Here is a 27,077-nt window from a genome sequence, read left to right on the forward strand (position 1 = left end):
CTATAGTCCTAAATAAAATGGAGTAGCTGAAAGGAAGAATAGGTCTATTGTAGAAGTCACTTGTGCCATGCTCCATGATCAAAACTTTTCGAAGTTCCTTTGGGGAGAAACAACAAATGCTGTCATATATGTTCAAAATAGGGTGCCTCATCAAGCATTTGACAACAAGACCCCGAAAGAAGTGTTCACGGGTGTTAAGCCTGATGTTAGCCATTTCCGTATCTTTGGCTTCCCCGTATACTTTCATGTGTCAGCGAGAAGAGGAGCACAAGGCAACCATTCCAACAATGTCAACTAGTGCACGAGGTAAAGAAAACTCTAATGCTATTTTTATTAATGAATAATAACAAAAAAATATCAATTTAACATTTATCTCTTATTACAGTTGATGATCCACCCCTCTTGCAGCAACCTCGACAAAGTCACGAGTACACGACTAGGCCATCAAAAATAAAGAAAAAGAAATAATTTTACTAGTTATATCATTAAAAACATCATGTATCATATTATGAAAACATATTTTCAATGATAAAAAAATTTGAGATAAAGTATTTTGTGCCTATGATTAATGAATGAACGTTATATGTTAATGAATCATTGTTTTATGTCTCTTTATGTACATGACCTTGTTTCATATTATGTAAACAATTTTTTTATGATAAATTTATTGAGATGAAATATTTTGTGGATTTACGAATGAATGTTTGCTATTTGTTTTTTATGTGTATTAATGTCTCGCTTTCAGCAATGTCCTATATAGTAGATAGATCGGGTATTGGGGAATTGAGAGTGATGTGTAGGGGGGAGGGGCCATGAAAGCTTCCACCTTCATGTGGTTGGCCCTGTTCAGTAGAGAATAAATTAGGATTTTGATAATCTTGGAGCAAAATACCATCAATCCATCAGAGCAACAACAACATCAATGTTGACTTTGTTGCTACTTCGTAGAGTGGAGGGAGGTTGCTCGAAGATTAAACTACCCCAACAATTTATTCTCAAAACCAAGAGGATCTCATTTAGGTATTCATGCATGCAAGTCCTTTTAATTATTTTTTGTTCATGCAATTAAATTTAATATTTGGTCAACTTCAATCTAAGTTTGCCTCATTGGTCTCATGAATTTGTAGGACAACTCATTTCAATTCGGATGTTGAAGTGGAACAACTATCTAAAGGAAATAACTCAAAATGGTAAGAGTTTAGGTGAGACAACAAAATTTGTTTAATATTTTTGTTGTATGTCTTGGCCGAGTGGGAGTTACATAAAATTTTATAAGAAATAACAAACTTTTCCATGAAAAAAATTCATGTAGTATTTGTCTCTCTTTGGCAATTCTATTTGTATTTGAGTGAAAGACCATAAATTGTTTTTTTTTCATGCAAGGCAGTAGGAGAAACTCTTACTCTATTAATTGGGCATAAGGCACTAGCATGATTTTTCTTCTATTTTATTAATTATTTACCGCATCTAACTTCTCTTCCCTCCTTTGTTTTGCAGGTATTTTCATTCGTGTATCTAGATTGAAAGATTAAATAGGGTTGGAGTCATATATGTGGAAAAAAAACTCATCGAAGCACTGCTCAACTTTAGCCCACCAAGCGCTTGGCTACCAAGTGGGTGATTTAGTTTTGCATTGCATTTGATTTCAAGAATTTTTTTATTTCTACATCACAAATCTTCCAAGACCATAAATGTTGAGAAAAGTTAGGGCAAACAAAATTAGGGTTTATTTTAAAATGGTTTCTCTTGTTATATTGACAATTCTTGTGATATAGTGTTAGTCCATCATCATCATTATTATTTTGTGTTCATCATGAAGATAATGTCAATAAATAAGATCACAATGCAAACAAGAATAATAGAAATAGGCTCCAGGGCAAGGCAAAACCCCTCCAATGGGGAAAATCTTATAGAAATTCAAGGAATACTTCCAAGACATTTGATCAAGACAACTCACCAAGTGAAAGGCTAACCACCCAAACAACAACTCTTTTCTCTATAACTCATTTTTCCATCTTCTCTAGTTTGAAATCTAAACAGAGATAGCTTTCTTCCCATATGTGTGAGCTTGCCAAACAAAGAATTGACGCACAAGCCAAACAAATAGACGTTCTTTCTTTCTTCACTATCCTTCGCCCCTTTCTCGTTCTGAATTTGACTCAGACTTCTTGAAGAGATTGAATTAATTATGTGACTCAAATGAGATCCAATGCCTCTCCTTTGTGAGAAATATAGGGCATTATGTGAGTCATATTCTTCAATTTGATTTCTCTTATCTTGACATTTATTTGCGAGATTATATATTGATTATGTTAGTGTTCCTTTCATCAAATAAATATCAACATGAAGATTACAAAGACAAGAACACAAGATCTAGGCACACAGCCAAGGGAAAACCCCTGTGAAGGGGAAAACCCGGTCAACTCTTTCTCTAGTAGATTAAATTAGGTTGAGACACACTTGACCCTTTGAATAAAGAAATAGACTTAATCTAACCACCAGACCAGTTCCTTCTACAATTGTCTCTGCAATCATGGTTCTCGACTCCTTTTGTTTCAACTTCAAATATTTGACCCCGCTTCTACAATAGTCTTGGCCCTCCTACTTCAAAAATCTCAGCCTCCCTGTTTCATAAATCTTAGCGTTCATTCTGCAATAGTCTCAACCCTTTGTGTAATTATCTCTACAAGGAACTTCGTCCTCCCTATAACTATTTTTGCAATTCACATTTTCAGCTTCTTCTCTATAATAGTATTCTAAGATTCTCAGTTTCCTCTCCATTTTTCAGTCTTGTAATAGTTTCTCTTACTTCTTGAACAAATGCTTCACTTCTCTCCTTAAAACGGTGAAATAATAGGTTATTTATACTCACTGGTCACTCTGCGTTTGAGTCAACATGAACAATTTGACTTGAAGCCGACTTGTATGCTTTTAATGAAGGCCGACTTGATTATCTTTTGTTTGGAGACTAACTTTGATGGATGAACGGATTATCCTTACTTCAGAAATCTCGGCGTTCCTCTTTCATAAATCTCAGCCTTCATTCCGCAATAGTTTCAACCCTTTGTGTACTACAAGGAACTTCATCCTCCCTATAATTATTTCTGCAATTCACATTTTCAACTTCCTCCCTATAATTGTCTTCTTATATTCTCAGTTTCCTCTCCATTTTTCAGTATTGTAATAGTTTCTCTTACTTCTCTCCTTAAAATGGTGAAATAATAGGTTATTTATACTCATTGGTCATTGTGCATTTGAGTCAACACGAACAAATTGACTTGATCATCATTTGTTTGGAGACCAACTTTGACGAATGAACGGTAATCCTTTTGGGAGAAGGCACTGCTTTGGTGGTAGAGATATTTGTTGGAAAACCAGAAAGGCAATAAATATTTTTTTAACCTTAATAATTACTTGTGATGTTTCTTATTATTATGATTCTTTATATCTTTTTTTTTAGTTCATCAAGCAATTACCAAAAGCAACAACACATAAAACAATGAACACAAGACGTAGGCACATGCCATAGCAAAACCCCTCTTGAGGTGAAAACCCAATGAAAGTATTTTTTCCTTTCAATAGTGTTCTTTGAGACTCTTCACCCTAGACCAAAACTAGAGCTTCCCTCCACACCAAGTCAGCCTCCAGCAAATTGACCTCTTCCCAACAACTTCGACTATGCAATAACTTGCAATAGCTAACAGTTTCCGACAACAATCCAACTTGTAAGACTTAGATCTCCAAATCCAGAGCACAAAACATAGAGAGACCAACACCAAAATTTCGATTTTCATTGACTCCTTAGACTCACCCAAACTTGCATTCACTTTGGCTTCCCAGCAACAGACTTTCCCAACTACCCACTTTGCACTTCCACCTAGCAACAAGATTTTCGCACTTCTACCCAATATAGAGAATTCAAACTTGATGAGAAGCGATGCTCCAAATGAATTCGATGTCCTTCCTTTTATAGGCTTCTTGTGGAGTCGATAGGGTCTTAGGCCGACTTGATCTTCCCTTAGGCCAACATGGTGCGGAAGTTTCATAATTCATATTTGACTCAATACTAAACCTTTTTACATTATTCAAAAGCCCAAGAAGGATCTTTTTAAATGTACAATAATTCTATAAACTAAAATAAATCTTTAAAAGTCCTCAATGGGGAATTTGACCTAAAACATGGTGACCCAAGCATGAAACTCATGCTTTAATAAATCACAATAATAATAGTAAAAAAAATATTTTCTTTATTCTTTTGACAAATACATTATATGATGACTCAAGTGCATTGTTGAAGACCAAACATAGTTACTTTTTTCAACGCTCCCTCTTAACTAGAAAAAGTAAATTGGAATGGTTGTTTATATATGTTTCTTTTGACTTAGGATTGATTTAAAAAATCAATTTTATACACCTTGAAAATTACAAATTACAAATAGAAAAGTGAATTGGAAATCCCTTGAAATTGATTTGATTTCCACATAAGCTATATATATATATATATATATATATATATATATATATATATATAGGGTCTCCGTCACAAGCATATTGTTCATTCAATTGATCATAATCAAAAAAGTGTTCCACTCTCAATTGTTTAATCTCTTGTGCTTGTTTTATGCATTCCTACTCCATGAATCGTATCTACAGAAAGTCCAGGGAGAAGGAACGTACCATGCCACATAACATCAAAGGAGACGTTACCGAAACAGACGACAGGAATACAATAGAAAATTAAAATGCATGATGAACAGACAAAGTTCCCCGTCAAGAGAAAGGGACAACATATTGAATCGTTAATATAATACAAATTGCTGTTTCAGTTTCATAACACACAACACTTTACCTCGCCACTAAAATGTAGATAGGTAGGGTAGACATGTTCAACCTTGAAATCCCTAGTGATATTTAATTGATACAAACCACATTTATGTAAAAAGAATAGTTATAATTGCCAGTTCAGAGGCAGATGATGCCAATAACGAAGGACACCAAGGAACACAATAACTTCACAAAGTACACCAAAGAAAGAAATCAGGGCTATCCAAGCTGGGAGCTGGTGAAAGAGTCGTGAACTAGAAGGTGACAGCATTAGACTATCAAGCCATTCTAGCAGATCATCAGGTTCTGCAATAAATTAATATGCTACGATGAACAAGACAGAAGAATCACTCCTATCAGAGGAAACAGACTGACGACAATTGTTATATATCCATTCATGAGAAAAAATAATCATAATTAGATAGTTAAGCTCAAACTCTAAAGTTATTCATCTATCCAGTGGCATTCAGCAAGCTTAGAAACTTCAAAGGACGGACAAAATCTTGAAGTGCGTAACAGTATAAAATTATCAATTAAACATCATGAAAATAATGGAAAGATCATTTTGCTGAGGTAAATGCAAGTAACAGACTACAACATGGCAAAACCAAATTTTCTAACTGGCGATCCTTTACATCACAAGTAAGACCTCGATTCCCAAGTCTTCAATATGGCAAGAATGATGCATTGCACCCACAGATCTCCTCAAGCAACAAAATTCACATCATACATTAAGCAATCCGTGAAGAAAATGCACAAGAAGCTTTGACATATGCTGAACAACATAAATCTATTTCATTAAAATTAAACTAGTATTAAAGAAAGGATACCATATGAATAAACACATTGTGCCCTTTGCACTTTTTGAAAACAGATACAAGGCAGCATGATACAGAGTATTTGCAACCTAACACGTGAAATTCCCCGAGGCATAACAGAGATTTATCTATAACCTCACTGTACTCTAGGCATAACATAAATTTGGCCCATTGTACAAAGTGAACAATAACTGCTACTGAGCCAGGATACATTAATAACCTTCTTTTGAGATTTCAATGTTTTTACTCTTCCGCAACAACCTTGTTAGTCAGTCCGCTAACACTAGAGCTTTGGAAACCTAACAAACTACAATAAAAGACTACATGATTCTCGTTTGAAATTTCCTTTCATTTTCTTCTCTATGATCATCGAGTTCACGTATCCTTGAGTCATAACCCGTCATCTTGAAAAGAGAAAATATGGCCATTACATGCAACTGCACCTCCGAACAATGTCCGATGAAGCCTAGAAGTTCACTACGCCTAGGAATATAATTATTCGCACTTAATTGAGCGATAGATATGACGGACAAACAGTAAAGATGCACGGAAGCCCACTGTTCCGAGCATTAAGAAAAAGCCATAGCAGATGCAAGTCATATAACCAAAGAAAAAGGAGGTTTGCATGAAACCATTCATGTCTGATCGTGCAAAATAATAATATAAGCAGTACCCAAAGATGAAGACACCAGTTGATCCCCCACATAAGACAGACCTGCACCAACACACCAGGAAAATTTTCAGCAAACCCAACGAATGCTAACCAAATATTATAACCAACAGAGAATAAAATGAAAAAATAAGAGCAATAGCATCCTTTTCCGTTGCTTTTGATGGAAAAAGATTGTAATACAATATGAAATTTACAGCTGAACTTCTAGAAGATCAAGACATTACCTCTTCACAGCATAACACGAGGGGATATAATTATAACACAGGTGATCATTGTAAATACCACACAAATAAAAAAGGAATTTTTATTATTGTCCACTAATGATCTCATAATACACCAAATAACAACTGCAATATAAGAAGTGCCTAGGGCATTTCCTGGCTAAAGCAGAGAAAATCTAAAATAAACAAATATGCCATAATATTATAACAGAATAGGGATAGATCCATAGTGGATAAACCCTCTTCCAGTGGCCATCAAAGTATGTGATAGCACAGAAGAAAGAGAGCAAACCACTGCACAGAAAGCTAAAAAACAAGAGATGCCCTTGATCTGTCTATAAAAAAGCCTATAGATCCATGTAACCATGAAAACACCAATAATGAGCTTAAAAACGACATCAAGGCGTAGCCTGGACTAAAAAATGATTTAGCTGAGATACCCTAGACTGTAATCAAGAGTTATGCTCCGAAGCACTCCTGGAATGCAAAGGCAATGGCTCCCAGTAGATGAGGAAAATCTGGTCAGGAAATTTGGGCTGGATACAAAAGAAGGCACCTAGCTTTCTATACCCAGAGCTGGAATCAGTAGGAAAAGTCAGATATGGAGCAGATCAAGAAATGAGGCACCATCTAACGTATCTGCTGCCATACAGCCAATATCTCCAGTATTTCCAGGATGCTTGATTCTTCCACAAGCTGAATGGTGGTTGAAAATAAGAATGTGATCAATCTGGCAGGTCTGGAGGACCAACACAGTCTGCCATCTAAAAGCAACTGCCTCTCTGAGGAACAAGGCCCAGCATCTCAGATCAGGATCACAATGTTGAATTTCCACGATGTTGGGTCTAGGTTAGAATCTTAAAATCTCTGACGCTACCAAACCAAGAATCTCAACAAGAACTACTTTGCAAAGGAAAAATATAAAGCAGTAAATCACATGTACACAAGTTTTAACAAATATTGTGCAATAATAAACAACCCAATCTTCATTATATTAAACCAAATCTTAATAATACAACAGTCTATGGTATATAAGATACAATGACAAACTTCGCTGCAGCTTCTATGTCGTATCTTGTCCTGCTGGTCCTTCACTCCTGTACTGCTCACTAGCTGCCCCTTAGTCCTTCAAAGGACAACACATTGAGACTCCAGGAGGGCTGCCACCTAACACTGCTGCAAGTCACTTCTACTGCATGTACACTGGCTCATCAATCTGCTCTCTAGGTTGGCCAATTCCCGAGCTCAAATCTGTCAATCTAGCAGTCACTTTCATCCATCAAAGTGCTGCTCATTAGGCTCAAACTTCACCCCACCTTCAGCTCTCTTCATCACATCAAGATAGCTTGTCTAGGCCTACTTTGGGTAGCCAACACACTGCCCTTCACCAGACCAATGGCACCCAATTCTTCACTGCAAGATCAGATCCAATGAAGGCTCTTGATCACCCAATCAAGCCTCCAAATTGGCTCCCACAGGCTGCTCAATAAACAATCCAAAACTGATCAAAACTTTGACCCAACGCACTACACAATCGCTGCTGCAATACTGCTGTACTGTTGTTCCTGGTTAGGGCATGTGCATGCTGCAACAACCCTTATAAACCCACACAAACAGCCTCCAAATAACTGCGGCCTAGTCAAGGTAAAGTGCTGCCTCCACATGCTTCTGTTCTGGGCATATGGCAGCCCCTCAAGCCTCCACACAGCCCTGTTTTAGAGTGGCTAGGCCTGCGGCCTACCACAGATCTCTGTGGCACCCTAACAGCGCTCCAAAACAGTCGTACCTTACCTCTTTCTGCCCTCAAACAGCCCGCAATTCTCCTTACCTAACCCGACCTCCCTGCAAGCATGAACAGTCCTCAAATAGCTCCTATGCTGCCTCTTTCCCACGCTGAAGTGTCCTTTGCCTGCGGCCCAATCTAAGGTAAGAAATCCAAGTTTCTTTTCTCCTCCAACAAACTTCTCACATGTAATTTGTTGCACAAATGGATGAGGAAATGTCCTCCACTCACCTATTTATACACAAATAGAAGGGCTCCACGAATTAATGAAGGGTCATGTCTATTGGACGAATTCCTCAAGCCTACATGACTTGTCTTGTCCAAATATTAATGACAACTTCAAAAATCCGTAACTTCATTTCTAGAGCTCTGATTTGAGTGTTCTTTGGAGCGTTGGAATCGGCACACCAAGCTCTATCACCTCGAATTTTCTCAAGCTCAAATTCTTCATGGTTTTGGCCCAAATCCAGATGGGTGCAAAACCCGTACCTTGGGTTCCAAGCCCACAAGTGACTTTTGTGGCACTTTGTCCTCCAATCCCCAAACCCTAGGGCTTGAAGTACATCCCAAGCGACTCAAAAATCAACACTTCCTCTTAGCGAGGGAGGTACTTCCAAAACTAGGAAGTAACTCGTCATCATCATCACTACTCGCAACACTTGCCCAACTCTTGGCGCTCACAATTGCAGCAATCCCTGTTTTGTGAACTATGCCTCTCAGAAGTGTCACTGTCACTGCTGGAAGCACCTTGCTTCTTCTTCTTTTCATTTATCATTTCCCAATCTCTCCATGATTCCTTCTTGGCAATTGTAGGAGCACCCTTGCTCCCCACTGACCACACGCTCTTCTTGGACTGCAAAGCCTCCCTCTGAATTGGCAAGCTCCCTTTAGAACTAGACTCCCTCTGAGTCTCTGGAATCTAGACCTTTTTCTCAGGAAGGTGTACCTTCTTCTCGAGAACTTGTACCTGCTCCTCTAAAGCTTGCACCTGCACCTGCTTCTTTGGAACCCGCACCTGCTCCACCTGCTTCTCATGATCCATAGGCCTGCCCATCAGCGTATATAGACCATGCTCTCTAACTCCAAGCACGATACCAGCGGAGCTAGAGCCTCTAGGCCTAAGTCTTGCCTTCCCATCATGGAACAAGACCTCAAACCCTTTCTTCTCGATCATCAAGATTGAAATCACACTATATTTGAGTCCTAGTACAAACAATACACATTCTGGACCCGCATCACTTGTCCTATCTCCATCCTGAATGGCACAACACCTAATCCTCGAATCTCCTAACTCTTGTCGCCCAACACCATGTGCAACTATGAGTCCCATTCAACTAGAGTCTCAAAAACCTCCTGTGACCCTATCATATGTTTTGTCACACCATTGTCCACGTACCATCCATCCCCATCAACAGTATCCTGCGAGAAATGAGAGATCATAGCAAAGTCCTCCTCCTCCAATCTCCTGGTGAGATCGTCTATCTCAGCAGAAGTGGTAACACCGGCATCTTGCTTCCCTTTCTTCTTCTCGTCATCTCCCTTCTTCTTCATCAGACATCTCAACGAAAAATGACCCATCTCGCCACAATTGCAACAATTGACTTTACTCAAGTCCTTCTTCTGCTTACCCTTCATTGGTGATACAAGTGCCACGTCATCATCGAAAGTCTTCTTCCTTGGATGAAGATCCTCATCTCGCAACTCTTCTTGAATGAAGTCATCCCACAGCGTATTCCAATTTGGCAACAATCCCTTTGATGAAGGTCTCCCATTCCTCGATGAACCCTTTCAAAGCAATCCTCACCATATCTCCATATGAAATAGTCACACTGACAGCAGCAAGCTCATCTTTGACCTGAGACAATCTTGTCAAATACCTTTTATCATCTTGGTGGACTTCAACTTATCCTCCAATACCAATACCTAGTTCTCGTCCTTATTTTGAAACAAATTCTGAAGAGCCATCCACATCTCATGTGTGGTGTTCTTCTCGAACAAATGAGGTATTACGGCAAATGAGGTATTACAACATCCCTTCACACCATCTAGGATGATCAATCTCGCCCTTGTATCCAAATCCTCGTACACTTCCACCTCCTTTGGGTCAGTTGGCTTCTTGATGGCTTTCTCGACGAACTCCCGAATCTTGTTAACTTGCAAGACCAACTTGATCCTTTCCTTCCATGGACTATAATTGGACAACCCCTCCAACTTGCCCTCATACCGGATACCAGCCTGCAACTTTGACATTGTCACATACAAAGTGACCAACTCCCTCTTAAGTTGTACTTCGTTGTGCACAACTATGATTCACTGACTTCCAAAGTAGCTCAGACGCGTTCTGATACCATGTTGAATTTCCACGATCTTGGGTCTAGATTAAAATCTTAAAATCTCTGACGCTACCAAACCAAGAATCTCAACAAGAACTAATTTGCATAGCGGAAAAATATAAAGCAGTAAATCACATGTACACAAGTATACACAATTTTTAACAAATATTGTACAATAATGTACAACCCAATCTTCGTTATTTTAAACCAAATTTGAATAATACAACAGTCTATGGTATACAAGATACAATGACAAACTTCGCTGCAACTTCTATGTCGTATCTTGTCCTGCCCTTCGCTCCCGTACTACTCACTAGCTGCCCCTTAGTCCTTCAAAGGACAACACATTGAGACTCCAGGAGGGCTGTGACTACCACCTAACATTGTTGCAAGTCACTTTTGCTACATGTACACGAGCTCATCAATCTGCTCTCTAGGTTGGCCAATTCCCAAGCTCCAATCTACCAATCTAGCAGTCACTTTCGTTCGTCAACTCAAACTTCACCCAACCTTCAACTCTCTTCATCACGTCAAGATCATTGTTTTAAAAAACGGTCGAGTCGACTCCGACTCGGCCGAGTCATTGAAATAAATACTTTGTATCGAGTCAACACCGAGTCAGAGTCGGAGTCAGAGCCGACCCTCGGCCATTTCCGAACCGGAGTCGGAGTTTTAAAACATTGGTCAAGATAACTTGTCTAGGGCTACTATGGGTACCCAACACGCTGCCATCCACCAAACCAATGGCACCCAATTCTTCACTGCAAGATCTGCTCCAATTAAGGCTCTCGATCACCCAATCAAGCCTCCAAATTGGTTCCCACAGGCTGCTCAATAAACGATCCAAAACTGGTCAAAACTTTGACCCAACACACTACACAATCGCTGCTGCAATACTGCACACTGCAACAACCCTTATAAACCCACACAAACAGCCTCCAAATAACTGCGGCCTAGTCAAGGTAAAGTGCTGCCTCCATATGCTGCTATTCTGGGCATATGGCAACCACTCAAGCATCCATGCAGCCCTCTTTTGGAGTGGCTAGGCCTGCGGCACTTCAGCATAGGAGCCTTTTGAGGACTGTTTTGAGGTCTGTTAACACTTGCAGGGAGGCCGAGTTAGGTACGGAGAATTGCGGACTGTTTGAGGGCAGAAAGAGGTAAGGAATGACTGTTTTGGAGGGCTGTTAGGGTGCCACAGAGATCTGTGGCAGGCCTACCACAGATCTCTGTAGCACCCTAACAGCCCTCCAAAACAGTCATACCTTACCTCTTTCTGCCCTCAAACAGTCCGCAATTCTCCTTACTGACCTCCCTGCAAGTGTTAACAGACCTCAAAACAGTCCTCAAAAGGCTCCTACGCTGCCTCTTTCCCACGCTGAAGTGTCCTCTGCCTGCAGCCCAATCTAAGGTAAGAAATACGAGTTTCTTTTCTCCTCCAACAAACTTCTCATATGTAATGTGTTGCACAAATGGATGAGAAAATGTCCTCCACTCACCTCCTATTCATACACAAATAGAAGGGCTCCATGAATTAATGAAGGGTCATGTCTATTGGACGACTTCCTCAAGCCTACATGACTTGTCTTGTCCAAATATTAATGACAACCTTGAAAGTTCATAACTTCATTTCTAGGGCTCCAATTTGAGTGATCTTTGGAGCGTTGGAACTGGAATGCCAAGCTCTATCATCTCATATTTTCTCAAACTCAAATTCTTCATGGTTTTCTCCCAAATCCCGATGGGTGCAAAACCCCTACCTTGGGTTCCAGGCCCACAAGTGACTTTTGTGGCGTTTTGTCCTCCAATCCCCAAACCCTAGCGCTTGAAGTACCTCTCAAGCTACTCAAAAATCAACACACAAAAGAAGATAGAGAGGGAAAACCTTTAGTCTCTAGGGGCAGTAAAACCCCTCTCAAATCTCATAAAAAATAGGACGCCAGAAAATTAAGTGCCCTCCATCATTAAACTTTCATGGAGAACAGTCTGCAAACCCTGTCTTCCTAATGGATGAGGCAAACTATTTGATTAATAGTTGATGAGTGAAATTTTATTAGAGATGTCATCCACAAATGTGGGGAAGCATCCCTTGGGATTCCCCACGAGGTTGTCCTTGGAAAAAAAAAGTTGGTGAGAGCATACTCTTAGCTGACTAAAAAGGTTTCGAGGGCCATGTGACCAATGCTGCCCAAATCCTATCTGATACTCTAGTATACATTAAGTTTAGATTATCTAACTGATACTCTTAGATTAAGTTTTGAAAAGTATAATCTAAGAGTATCTAGTATCTAAAGTATTATGGAACTGCCCAAATCCTATCTAGTATACATTTATCTAGAGAATGTACTAAATAGAGATGTAAATGGTCTAATAACTGGAATGCAATCCAGCTGGTCTTAAGAGTTATTGTTGGTAGCACAATCCTTGTGACATGTGTATGGACATGAGCCCAAATCCTATCTAGTATACATTTATCTGGACAATGTACCAAACAGAGATGACTGCAAATCATATAATGCATGGGCACTGTCCAAATAATATAATATACATTTATGATTTATCTAGACAATATACTAGGGAGAGGTGTAAATAATTTAATAACTAGGATGCCATCCAGCTGGTCTTAAAAGTCCTTGATGGAAGCACATCTTTTGTTATGTGTGTATCAAAACATCTCATATTACAAAAACAGTGTACTGGTTGAAAGTTGATAAAGGCTTCTAGCTCTTCCAAAAAGCTTTTGTTTATCAACACCATCAAAGTGTGTTGACCCTCATTATAAACCATACAAAAAAATTGACTCAAGAACCTGGTTGGCTTCACCTCCAGTTGGTGACTCAGCTCAACTTGACTTGTCAAGTTGGCTCGGTCCAGACAATATCCAACCAGTGGACAGCCTAACTGTCATGATAATAATAGGTTTTAGATGTGAAGAGTTGTTTCAAGTTTGTAACTGACTACCAATCTTGTTGTACAATTTAACCCTCGGCTTCCAAGCTAAGATTTGAATTATATGAATTTCCAGTTCAAAAAGAAGACGATTAGAACAAAAAAATTAAATAGATGATATATGGAACTGTTAATTCATAATCTAAAGTATTAAAAAATCTCTGAGAAGCTTTGATGGCTGAGGGAACTGAACTTCTCTACTTGAAATTATATTATATCAATCTACTTTGCAGTTTTTCCTTGTTTTACCGCACATAAATCTGTCATATTGTATTGGCTGATGTGAGTGTGAATTTGTTGGCACACAAAACCTGGACCATGAATAGATTCAACCCACCTAGGTTGGGCCATGACTTCCAGTTTGGAAACCAATGTTGAGAGTAAAGGCAAGTTGGACAAAGCGATTTGGTATGAGAGAAAAATACTTCTAGCTGATCAGATTACTCCCTATAAATAGGGGTTTTCTCTATTGGTAAAGGCAGGTTTTAAAGTTGTTTGTTCCATTAAGCTTGCCTGTCTATCCTTGTACATTTTCACCGTCTTGATCTGTTTGGCTCCTTGATCATTTCTCTGTACCTCTATCTATTTGCCCATCGTGGCTCTCAGCATTATTCCATGTTTGCTGCCCATGCTCATGTGTTCAAAATGTATAATGGTTCTTTGTTCTTGGCTTAATTTTTTCCAGTCCCTTCAACAAAGACATGTACAGGTACCACGTTCTTTTCCCAAAAAAAGCTAATCTATGAACCAAAGGTAACATAATAATTAACTTACACAATATCATAGTAATTACACTAGTTAATTAAAGAAACAAAGAGATGGCATCTGATACTCTAAGGACATGTTTAGGGAATACAACTCTCTTACGCTATGGTAAAGCAAAAGCAATTAAAAAAATCATTATTTTCAATTTTTGGCCAAATTGAAGCCATTATTGAATCTTTTATTTTTATATTATTTGGGGACACCACAAAGTACAAAGGGCAGGAATATAGCAGCTAATGAACTCAATGTGTACCAATTAACTGCAACCAACATCCCATTTTTTTATATATATTAAAATCAAAATAATGATTTTAGGATACTTGTTATATATGGTAGCAGAGAACGGTTCATGCATTGGAACCTTGGAAATGTTATAAGCTTTCCACAATGCTTAGTTATGTGATTAACTAGCTTGAACATGATTATTGTTTGTAACAGGTAACATGGACAGAAGAGATATAACTGGAGATAATAACTATAGGTATTACATTAATCTCTAGAAGACTAGCAGGAGTAACATTCTACCTACAGTGAAATTTATAAGTGATCAGTGGTACATAAGGGACAAAGGAGGAAAGGAGGAAGTGAGTGGGAGATGTATTGAAATTTTTATTACAATCTTGTGGAGCAGCTCAATTGGCAAGGGACATAATAATGAAATGGTATATACCAAGGGACTCGAGATTCAAATCCCCCCGACCTACCTGTGTCTGCGGAAGGGGCATATGTAGGCACCTAGAAGTTATAGTGGTAGTGGTCAGAATTGACCCCGTGTCATGCCAGTATGAAGCCAGCCCAGTTGCCGATTCCTCTAGTTACTAAAAAAATAATAATAATAAAATATATCCAGAGTTGAAAAAAAGCTACACCATACCTCCACCACCACTCATGATCCTCGACTGCCAGCTGGAAGTATGTCAATGCAATGGTTATGAATGCTGTCACGATAATAAGGATAATGAAAACAATGAAGAGGATGCTGTATATTGTGTAAATTTTGTGACCCCACACGCTTGCAAAAATATAGTATAGTTCAATGTATATTGCACTGAATGGCAAAAAGCCCGCCATAGCCATCTGAGGAATTGTTCCTCTGTACCAAGGCAAAAGTGGAATTTCTCTGGGATACTTTGTGGTGCGGCAAGGAGCCTGAAACTCAGCCTTGCTATTCTTACCCGCAATACCACCCAACACAAGCAAAGGAGAGGTAACAAGTGTCCAGATGAGAAGAATGACAACAATAGTTCCAAATGGTAATGCTGCAGTAGCATTGTAAGCAATGGCCACTGTATTAAGAAAGCAGAAGGTTAGGAACAGGGGCCCACAAAAGAGGCAGCCAGTGAGCAACAAATTTCGCACCTGCAATACACATAAAATTATACAACTTATATTCCAGCACATAGGGAATGGATAATATTAATGCCAAAATTCATTTAAAAAGTGAACAATTGCATACCCAGTTTGATCCTTCAAGCTGACGATAGAAGGAGGCTGCAGTGTAACCTGCAATTCCAGATGTAAGGGCATATATAACTACAAGGGCTGTGTATAGAGCTCCTCTGTTGTATGGATAGAAAACACCCACCAATGCAAGCATGAAGATAAAGATGGCACTGATATGCACAGATCAAATAACGTGAATCAGATGGATGGATACAAGACAGCTTGAACAATTATACATTCAAGAAAAACTTTCATTCAAAGAAAACATCAAATTTTGATCAAATAAATTATAATGCCCAATATAATACAAATTGCAAGCATGACAATCAAAATCATGAACATGTCAAACATATGATAACGACACTTGGCCCAAGGGCTAGCTCAACTGGTTGTGCCCAATGTTGTTGGGCATTTGGCTAGTTCCATGCCAGCAGGTGCCTGGCTCAAATCTCCGTGGGTGAAGTGTATTGGTATATGCCAAGTGGTTTATTAGGGATGCTATCCACGAAAGTGGGGAAGTATCCTTGTGTTTCACTGCAAGATTTTCGTTGAAAAAAAGATTGATAGAGATACTTACAGGGTAAAAAGCTGAGTCCCAGAACCAAGAACAGCACAAAACAAAGATTTGTATGGAGGATATCTGAAGACATCTCCATGAATGTACTTCCATCCTGTCTCCTCTTGGTCATCAGTCGATTCCTCGTCATGAGAATATCTTCGTGATAATAAAAGCAGCAGATATATCACAGTCAGATTAGAATTAACATGCAGGAATGACTTAGAGAAGTTAAGTTATTTTTCTAATTACTATCACTGCATTACGCCAACATGAGAACTTAAGTAGAGGAAAAGACAATAGGTGAAAGAGATAACTTTGCAAAGTTGTAAAACCAAAACATTTCTTACTTAATGAAGTCATTCTTTAGAACACGCATGAGAATCGTGGCAAGAAATCCAGTCAGAAGAAGAACTGTTACACAAGAATTTATAATAGAGAACCAATGGATTTCCAAATGCTGGGGCAAGGATGAAGACTTTGAATATTTATCCATTCGCCGTTCAAATGGAGTCTGAGTCTCCACCCACTTAACTGAGTATGTGAAATCAACTTCAACCTCCTTGTCCTCAGTAATGTCAACAGTAAAATTTGGATCTGTACGAACAGTAATTTCTATGACGCGATCATTGTTGTACAGGATTTCAAAGTGGAGATGTTTGTAAAGTAAAATTGGAACTGCATTATTTTCTTTATCAGTTTTTCCTATAAAACCCCAGATAGGCAAGTCATCATAATACATTTGAAAATAATAATCCTTCTTCACTGCTTCTCTAAACTTCCCCAAATCCTCCTTAGTTAATTTTTTCCTGCAAAGAAGTTCAGAATTTTTGTCTTCCTGGAAATGAAGCTTATATCGAGCACCAACCATTCGGTCACCATTTAACACTTCTCCAAGATCTTCCCTTTTCTCGGTCACCTTATCTGCAATATTTACAGAACCTTGCTTATTGACAATATGCAACAGCAAACATGCTTGTTTCTTCTACAAAATACATAGTCAAGAAAGTCAAATATGCAAAATTGTCAAACCTGGAGGGCAGAACGGCAAATCAAAATACCGGTATGTTTCACTGCAAAACAGATATAGAAGAAATGAATATTTCATAATTTATAGAGAAATGCCTTAAAAAAAGGATACTTTAGATTTAAAAAGATAAAATTGAACTGTAGTGACCCTCGTTGATTCTGGCAGCACACATAACTTCATAGATGCAAAGGTAGTGATAGCCATGAGCATAAAAGTTATCCCATTACAAAATTTCCAGGTATCTGCGGCCAATGGCAATTTGATAAAGTGCAAAGGGATGATCAAAAGGATGAAAATGGAGTTGGGCAGCCCTGAGTTAAGCTCTGATTTTTAGGTTGTAGCTTTAGCAGATATAACATGGTAATACAAGCTCAGTGATTAAAAACTTTGGTGAATTACACATGAATCTGGAGTATCTCTCTACCTATAATTTGAGGAATTCTACATCATCTGGAGGATCTGTACCTAAAATTTGAGGAGGATATTAGCTGATTATTGTTAGAGGACTGCAACCAAGTGAAAACACGTTGTTTCATTTTCCAGCGTAATTCCTTGAAGCGCTTGCAAGGTAAGGTTAAAACTCAAAACACAGCAATAAAAAAGGATGCAACAGCTGATTGATGAATTTGCAGATGTCTTCTAAAATCTTCCTGTGGACTGCAACTGGATATAGGAATTTCCACCAGCACAAGAGGCAATATGGGAAGGCCCAGATATCGTATAATACCCAGCACTACAACTGCCATGGGGCAAAGCAATTCAAGGAGGGGAGCACTGTTATGATAATCAAGGATATTGAGCTTCAGCATTAGTTGTCGGTACTCATGAAGAAAAATACAGTCAATCAGAAAATAATTAGTCTGTCAGTCATACAGTCAAGTTAATTATGTCAATTGATTATGTCCTTCAGTTTCATTAATGAAAAAATGGGTATCCTAGAAAATAATTAGTGAGTTTGTAACTTTGTTAGCCATAAAGTCAGATTAATTATGTCAATCAATTGATTGTCATTCAGTTTCATTAACAAAAAATGAGTATTGATGAAAAGGGTCAGTAAATCCATCAATTAGATAAATCATATCAAATAATTTACTTAAGTGGTTTAGTCTACTTAAAAAATACTGTGAATTTCAGCATAAAGAGAGGCTTTCATGCTTTAGAAAGGGGGCATTTTGGGAAGTGTGCTATTGCAGGTGACCTGGAAGATACTTTCTGGGCCAAAAGCTGCATCCATACTGCTTTAGATTTGGCCTGAGTTTGTATCCACACCTTATCGGATAGTTTCAATTTTGATGTGCTGAGAATTTGTAAGCATTCAAGTTTGTTACGAATCATTACAGCTGTTTTGTTCCTGCTGCCAACAAAGGCATTGAACAATATTCAATCAAGTCTCAACTCTCAAGCTACTTAATTTATTGTTCGTAAATTGCTAGAATTGCCTACTGTTTGATACAACCATTACTAGTTCTTTTTTTCTGCTGTTGTTTCTGTTAGCACTTTCAGCTTCCAGATTTATATTTCAAAATAAAAGAAAAGAAAAATGGATTCCAAATTTTAGAACGTAAACAATTCTGCACAAGTTCCAGCTTGTGTTCGTGTCATGTGATCCACCTGCATGTTTCTCTGGAGATCAAACTTTTCAAGTCCATAAGACTCAGATCATTTCTGGTTTCCTTCTCCCTATTTGGGTTTAGTGCATACCTCTGTGACAGTGTGTGGGCATGGGCTTTTACTATCATACCATTGCTGTATCCACTCCATAGCTGTTTCCAACAGGCTGTTTGGTCTATGGGTAAGTTTGATACATAAAGCCAAGCTCTGCTTTTGTCATGTAGGTTCTATGATAGAGTATTAATGATTGCTCCACTCCCCTCACAGCCAGCAGATATATCTTTGCCTCCTCAGTTATCCTTCAACGAAATGGTGGTTCCAGGGATTTCTGTTGGCGAAGCCTCTCACCCCTTCTCCAAGGGCAGTCTTACTGTTTTATCATGTAGAAGACACATTCAATCCCTGAAATCTCCCTCGGTCAAGAAGCCCCTGATCAAGTTCAACTTTACTAGGATAATCGTTTGATTTGCAAGTTCTTTGAACTCTATTGTGGCTCTCCAATCTTGACCAGTGGATGTCTCAAGCATGGAAAACCCTCTTAAAAGAAAAAGCTTGCATTCACCTGTGTGCTTGCAGTTTGTGGAATTTAATTCTGGAGATGATAAAGATCATATCTTTCATTACAGCATTTCATTCCTGGGGCAGATGGGTTTGTGCAAGAAAGCCTCATTTCCCACTTTTGATCCATCCACAGATGAGCTCGTCATCTCCTATATGGATCAGACTCCCAAATTTGTTGCTGCCATTTTGGGGGACTGAGTCTATGTTAGCATAAAAAATGCTTTGGAAAGGACTGGTAAAAGACATTTAACAACCTTCGTGAGGTTGTGCATGAAAATGGATCTTCCCAAAGGACTTCCAGAAGAAATCTAGTCGAAGGTGGCTAATGCTATTGCTACCTGGAAGCAAAAATTGGACTATGAACAGGTGGCTTTTAGGATGCAGGTCATGTATTGCCTGTGGACACATCTTGCCTGTATTGAGACGACGTCACAATTATAGAATCTCAGAAAAGCAGAAAGCGGGTTCCTTGGAAGCCCACTTGCTGGTAGGATGCTAAGGAATGCCACCACTTGATTAAAGTAATAGAACCATCTCAGGATCCAATCGAATAAAATGAAAAAGATACTCCAATCAGTGATAATTTCAATGCAGAACCTTCCATGGAGCCGATCTTGGAAGAAGCAAACAAATGCCGATGAGTAGTGGTTCATTTACATCTGTCCAGGAAGAAGTGGTTCCATTGATTACAAAGGCTGATTTGCCGGGGAATCAACCAAGTGAAGTCAGAAACACATGGGAAGACACCTCTGCGGAGATGCTAGTTCGTGAGAGTCAATCAGATCTGATGGCTGAAAGTCATCCAGAAAACAGAATTGAATTTTCACCCAAGAAAACAGAAGGATTGAAGAATCGGTTTTTCTATTCATGGCATTAAAAGTTAAAAGATCTCGAATATATAGAGCCGACCTGTAGCTTGTCAGTGGTTGGGATGACGGGGCATTCCCTTATAACTTTAGGAATGTAAGGTTCATTGCATTAAAACTTAAAAGATCTTGAATATATAGAGCAGACCTGTAGCTTGACAGTAGTTGGGATGACATGGTATCCTATATAACTTCGAATTTAGGAATCTAAGGCTTACACCAATTCGGTGACCTTCAAGGAATTAAAAAGAAAAGGATATATACATATATGACATGTTGACAGTGTAAATCTTGCCCACGGAAGCCAGACTTTAGAAAATACAAAGTTAATAAAATGCGGATAAAAGGAACCACGCAAACCAAATCCTCACGGTGATAAACACTCGTGCTCCCCTGCCTGCCTACATTATCTAGCCAAATACACTCATACGGTGTCAATGAGCTTGAAAGCTATCTCACTCGGTGGGAATTGAACTCATGGACGTCTGCACATCAACTAAAACCTATCCAGCTAAACCAGACTATCTCGTAAACCAAGGTATCACATCAGATTAAAAAAAAATGCTACGATCCCACATTGAAGCCACTAACTCGAAATTGCTATTAACAAATTCAGGCAGATCTGCATGACCACGAAGCCAAGATCTACATAAGACCAAAGATCCTATCAATACTCTCACAGATCCCTTTATTTTGCAGCTGGATTTCGGAATGCAAATTAGCCTCCAATACAACAAACCTCTAAATATAGCAAAACCTTACCTGGGGTTGTGAAAGGGCCCAACTTTGTTGGCATAAAGCGGGACATGATCTCCTTTGCTGTATCTGTGATCAGAGGCGCTCCCTTCAACTCCATATCCAAACAAAAGCGCTAATGCCAACGCCAGCACCAGAAACCTTCCCATTGCCATTGAATTTGCTTCCACGGACCCTCAGGGTTTGTTCAGAAACCCTGAGCCTTATATTCACTTAAAGCCCTAGTTCACTCTACTGTAAATGATCTTTCTGCTTCTGCTTCTCCCGCTCCCATGTTAGACTCTGTTTAACCCAATAATCAGGTAATTACGCATATGGATAGATCCAGCAAACAGTAAAAGCAGGAGGTTCCACAAGAGTAAAAGTAAGAGTACCGTTCTTTGAGGTTCCACATCTGCCCCTCGGTCACATGGTGGAGGCTATGAAACTGTATCTAGCGACGAGATTTATAAAATGCAAGAGGAAAATTGGTCGGCCGTGAAACCGGAAGGTTGGGCCCAGTCAACAGGTTAATGCAATCGCATACTGCTCAGAAATTCGTAAGTTGTTAATGTGGCCTTCCAAAAAGCAGATTTTTAAGAATTTAATTTAAGGACTTTTACTTCTTTAAAACGTAGATGGTGTAAATGCTGGTTGAGGAGTTTTTTTTACAAATAGGAGTTTTAACGATGAACTACAAATATTCTAAAATTCGTTGACAAATACTTCTCGACAAATATTCTATCATGTGATTTACGCCCAAAAACTTTTCTCATTATTAGTATTAAAAACTTATCAATTAAAAGAAGTTATTTATTTATTTATTGATTTTGATTATTTTTAAAATTTATATATATTAAAAATATAAAATCTCATTTCAATTTTATATTTTTTTTGGGTAATTTAAAATAATTTTTTTATATAATTTTGTAAAAAAAAACATTTTATTATTTATTTCACATACCGTATTTAATTCACTATTTAAAAAGGAAGTATAGTAAGTTACCATATTAATTAACTATTTGAAAAAGTGAAAGTTGTGTAACTTATAACTTTAATAAAAGAAGTTAAGTTGCATTTCAATGTTTAGAGTTGGGTAATTTAAGTTTTTAACTTTCTTAATGCTTATTTTTGTATAATTTGGAAGAAGAAAAATACCTTATTATTTATCTTACTTACCATATTTAATTAACTATTTAAAATATCACTTACCATATTTAATTAACTATTTACAAAGGAAGTATAGTAACTTACCATATTAATTAATTATTTGAAAAAGTGAAAGCTTTGTAACTTATAACTTTAATAAAAGAAGTTTTAAGTTACATTTCAATGTTTACTTAATAGAGTTGGGTAATTTAAGTTTTTAACCTTATCAATGCTTATTAAATTTGGAAATAATTGTTTTTAAAGAACTTCTAAGTTCAAAATCATGTTAGGCAACATGTCACTAGATTGTCCCACCTTTTTCCTTCAATATGTAATTAGTTCCAATTCATGTAAATCAAGGATTTCTAAAATCAATATTTATATCTATATCTTATATTGTAGACATCCAAATCATAATCATGATAGGCAATCCCTTCTTTGCACCAGCCTTCATCATATCTCTCATTGTCCCTTTGTGTTGAGCAATAACCGGCATTGTAGTCCAAAATATGCATTTATAAAGGCTCTAAAGTGCTTGGCTTTTGTTTTGAAAGACATTAGATGAGTATCTATTACAAATGTTGCATCACTCCCAAAATCCTTAGCAATGAAGATTTCACATTCTCCCTGGTTGCTTTTGTGTTCCATTATCATAACAACTTTGCATGCATGAATTCAAATGTATGTATGGAGAGAGTTTGATTTAAAATGATATATTAAGTACTGGTATATATGCATGCATTTGTTATATTATTTTGATATAAGTGTAACAATTCATCACTTGTGTTCTCTTTAACTCTAAAGTTTGTTAATTAGCTAAGGATTGAGGAGTTAAGTGGATGGTCCTCTCCATTTCATAATGGTTAAAATATGTTTTATGTTGTATAGTAGTTGCATTTATCAATGTACTTAATGTTATTATGCGTAATCTTATTATGTTGGTAATGATAGTAGTTAAAGTCGTCATTTTAAGGGGAATTTGTGTTTATATAATGGGACATCATTAAACTTATAAAGGTTTTACAATGAGGCATTTATGGGATTCTTTATTATTTAATATAGTTGGCAAGTTTTTTATCATCTCTTTCATTATCTAAAACTAAATTTTCATCATTGAGACTTATATATTGATGAAGTTTCGAGCTTATCTTTCATCCATTTGTGTGGATCATTCATCAAGAAGGCTATTTGTAGAAATTTGTTCTTAAGGGATTTTCTAAGCTGCATTGAAATAGGATTTGAGGATCAATGAAATGATCATTCACAGCGGATGTTTCTCCAAGGGTTTTACCTTTATAAACCCTAGTATTGTTGTCTATTGTTGTCTTTATTGGTTTGTTTTAATTTAATGAAGCATGTGTGTAAGAGATTAGATGGCTATTATTTATAATAAAAAAATCCAACAAAGTATTAGAGCATGTGTTTTAATATAATATCAAAGTTATTGATCTAGTTTTATTGGCTTGAACTTTTAATGTGTTATTACTTTGTGTTATGGCTTTGTGGAGGTATATTATTTCATTTCAAGGTTTGAAGGCATCCATTGGACATGCATTTTTAAGAGAAAAAAGATTCATCTCATAAATCATCGATAAAACAAATCAAAGAAACAGATATAACAATAAAGAAGTTTTTCATTTAGCACAATTTGCTTGTTGTTTTATTTTCTTTTGTAAAGAATGTATAGACATGGAAATAGTGTTTCCCTTAAAATTAGAAATAAAAAAGAGAGGCAATGCTACTTCTAAAAAATTAGAATGTAATTCAAACATTGTGTTACATATTCTGTATTCGAATGGAAACTACTAAATATACAAAAGATGTATCTAGCAATATATTAACAATCTTTTGGGGGAGGCATGAGCGGGAAGGGTTCTTTATCATCCCGATGGGGGAAGTAGAGATGAAATTTGTTTGGGGGATAGGAATAGCATCAAATTACCACACATAAGCCTTAGCTCTTTCGCAAGGACTGAAGATAGCATTATTGAGGGGACTTCATCAAGTAAGTGTGTTTGGTGATTCAATGATAATTATTGAAAAATGCCAAAGAAAAAAAGAGCACGTGGAAGAAGATTTGCCACCAATATTCCATCAAATATGGTTGCTAACTAAGAAATTTGAAATTATTGAATTCTTCCACGTCAAGAGGGAAAATAACCAATACGTTGATGAACAAGATAATGAGGGTGTAAATCTTTAGCAAGGGGTGATAATTCAGGATCAAGGAGACCCATTTATATCTCATATTGCATGACTTCTAAATTAATATTTATATGGACCCTCATGGCAATGATTAGGAAGGAATTAAGGCATGTCAGACCACATATGATCAATAGCAAGCCCAAGACATGGAAGGCTCTTGACGGGCGACAGTCCCAGAAGCAGGACTATATTGATCAATTATCCAAATGGGAGTGTAGGGAAGGTGACGTCATGATAAAGGACAAGTGGAATATATTTGTAATCACATTTAAACATAGCATCAAAGCAAGGTTGGGCAGAACTCCATTTGATGTGAAGCAGTTAATTATGTATGAGATTGCGATAAGAGTGGCAGTTACAGGGATGGAACTTCAACTTAATAATGTGTAAGGACGGGATGTCGACCATCAATGTAAAGAGACTATTCTTGGAGAGGGAATAGATTGTGCTAAGCATTATAGAGGGTGCTTGCAGAAGCTGGAAATGTTGTTGGTTCGCGTTAGAGGTCGAGTAGTCTATAGAATGGCATCCTCAAATAGGAATGGCAATGGTGATGTCTATGAGGAATAGTTGGCGGTGATAAAGACAAATATTTCGACTCTTGTAGCTAAGGTTAGTGACCAAATAATGTTAGAGGTTCGTTCCCACATTTTTATGGTTTCTCGTCATCTTAATTTAATTTAAGGACTTTTACTTTTTTAAACTAATTGAGAATGTAGATGGTTGTTGAGGAGTTTTTTTACACATAGGAAAAAATAATTGTCATAAAATGATTTATAAGAGATTATTGGTATTAAAAACTTATCAATTAAAAGAGGTTATTTATCAATTTAAAAGTTGATTTTGATTAACTAATTTTTAAAATTTATATATATTAAAAATATAAATCTTACTTTAATTTTACATTCTTTTCATAATTTAAAATTCCTTTTTTATATAACTTTGAAAAAAAACACCTTATTATTTATCTCACTTACCATATTTAATTAACTATTTATAAAAGGAAGCATAGTAACTTACCATATTAATTAACTACTTGAAAAAATGAAAGCTTAGTAACTTATAAGTTTGATAAAAAAAAAGTTAATTGGGTAATTAAAGTTTTTAACCTTATCAATGCTTATTAAATTTGGAAATAATTATTTTTAAGAAACTTCTAAGTTCAAAGTCATGGTAGGTAACATGTCACTAGATTGTCCCACCTTTTTCCTTCGATATGTAATTAGTTCTAATTCATGTAAATCAAGGATTTCTATTTGTTGATTAATATAAATTTTGATATTTATATCTATATCTTACATACAAATCATAATAAGGATAGGCAAGCCCTTCTTTGCACTGACCTTCATCATATCTCTCATCATCGCTTTGTGTTGAGCAATAATTGGCATTGTAGTCCAAAATATGTATTTATAAGGGCTCTAAAGTGCTTGCCTTTTATTTTGAGAGACATTAGATGAGTATCTATTGCAAATGTTGCATTGCTCCCTAAATCCTTACCAATGAAGATTTCACATTCTCTTGCAAATGTTGCATTGCTCCCATAATTCTTACAAATGAAGATTTCACATTCTCCCTCATCACTTTTGTGTTCCATTATCATAACAACCTTGCATGCATGAATTCAAAATGTATGTATGAAGCGAGTTTGATTTAAAATGAGATGTTAAGTATTGGTATATATGCATGCATTTGTTATATTATTTTGATATAAGTGTAACAACTCATCACTTGTGTTCTCTTTAACTCTAAAGTTTGCTAATTAGCTAAAGATGGAGGAGTTAAGTGGATAGTCCTCTCCATTACATAATGGTTAAAATATGTTTTATGTTGTATAGGAGTTACATTTATCAATGTACTTAATGTTATTATGTTGGTAATGATATTAGTTAAAGTCATCATTTTAGGGGACATTTATGTATATATAATGGGACATCATTAAACTTATAAAGGTTTTACAGTGAGGCATTTATGGGATTCTTTATTATTTAATATAGGTGGTAAGTTTTTTACTGTCCCTTTCATTATCTAAAACTAAATTTGCACCATTGAGACTTGTTTGTTGATGAAGTTTTGAACTTATTATTCATCCATTTGTGTGGATCATTCATCAAGAAGGATATTTATAGAAATTTGTTCTTAAGGGATTTTCTAAGCTTCATTGAAATAGGATTTGAGGATCAATGAAGTGATCATTCACAGTGGATGTTTCTCTAGGGGTACCTTTATAAACCCTAGTATTTTTGTTTATTGTTTTCTTTATTGATTTGTTTTAATTTAACGGGGCATGTGTCTAAGAGATTATATGGCTATTATTTATAATAATAATAAATCCAACAAAGTATTAAAGCATGTGTTTCAATATAATATCAAAGTTATTAATATAGTTTTATTGGCTTGAATTTTTAATGTGTTATTACTTTGTGTTATGGCTTTGTGGAGTATATTATTTCATTTCAAGGTTTGAAGGCATCCATTGGACATTCATTTTTAAGAGAAAAAAGATTCATCTCATAAATCATCAGTAAAACAAATAAATGAAACACATATACCAA

At 36.9% G+C, this 27,077-nt stretch overlaps 1 protein-coding gene across 2 annotated transcripts; it reads right to left on the reverse strand.

Annotated features, from left to right (window-relative positions):
• Positions 1–5,595: 5,595 nt before the first annotated feature.
• LOC149234400 (transmembrane 9 superfamily member 2-like) lies at positions 5,596–21,698 on the reverse strand. 2 transcript variants are annotated; one of them, XM_089371833.1, is made up of 8 exons: positions 21,564–21,698; positions 21,196–21,471; positions 17,398–17,438; positions 16,716–17,289; positions 16,387–16,524; positions 15,823–15,979; positions 15,241–15,725; positions 5,596–6,357 (listed from the first exon to the last, which is right to left on the reverse strand). In XM_089371833.1, exons 2-8 carry the CDS (start codon positions 21,342–21,344, stop codon positions 6,138–6,140), a joined length of 1,764 nt encoding a protein of 587 aa, XP_089227959.1. In that variant the 5' UTR covers positions 21,345–21,471; positions 21,564–21,698; the 3' UTR covers positions 5,596–6,137. The 2 variants fall into 2 exon arrangements, with proteins under 2 accessions (XP_089227959.1, XP_089227958.1); XM_089371832.1 differs by lacking the exon at positions 21,564–21,698 and having other exon boundaries at positions 21,196–21,529.
• Between the last annotated feature and the right edge of the window lie 5,379 nt (positions 21,699–27,077).

This window comes from Pinus tabuliformis, chromosome 8 (genome assembly GCF_031772625.1).
Source record: "Pinus tabuliformis cultivar Carrire ecotype Pingquan chromosome 8, CPIR1, whole genome shotgun sequence".
In the NCBI taxonomy this organism is placed as follows: domain Eukaryota; kingdom Viridiplantae; phylum Streptophyta; class Pinopsida; order Pinales; family Pinaceae; genus Pinus; species Pinus tabuliformis.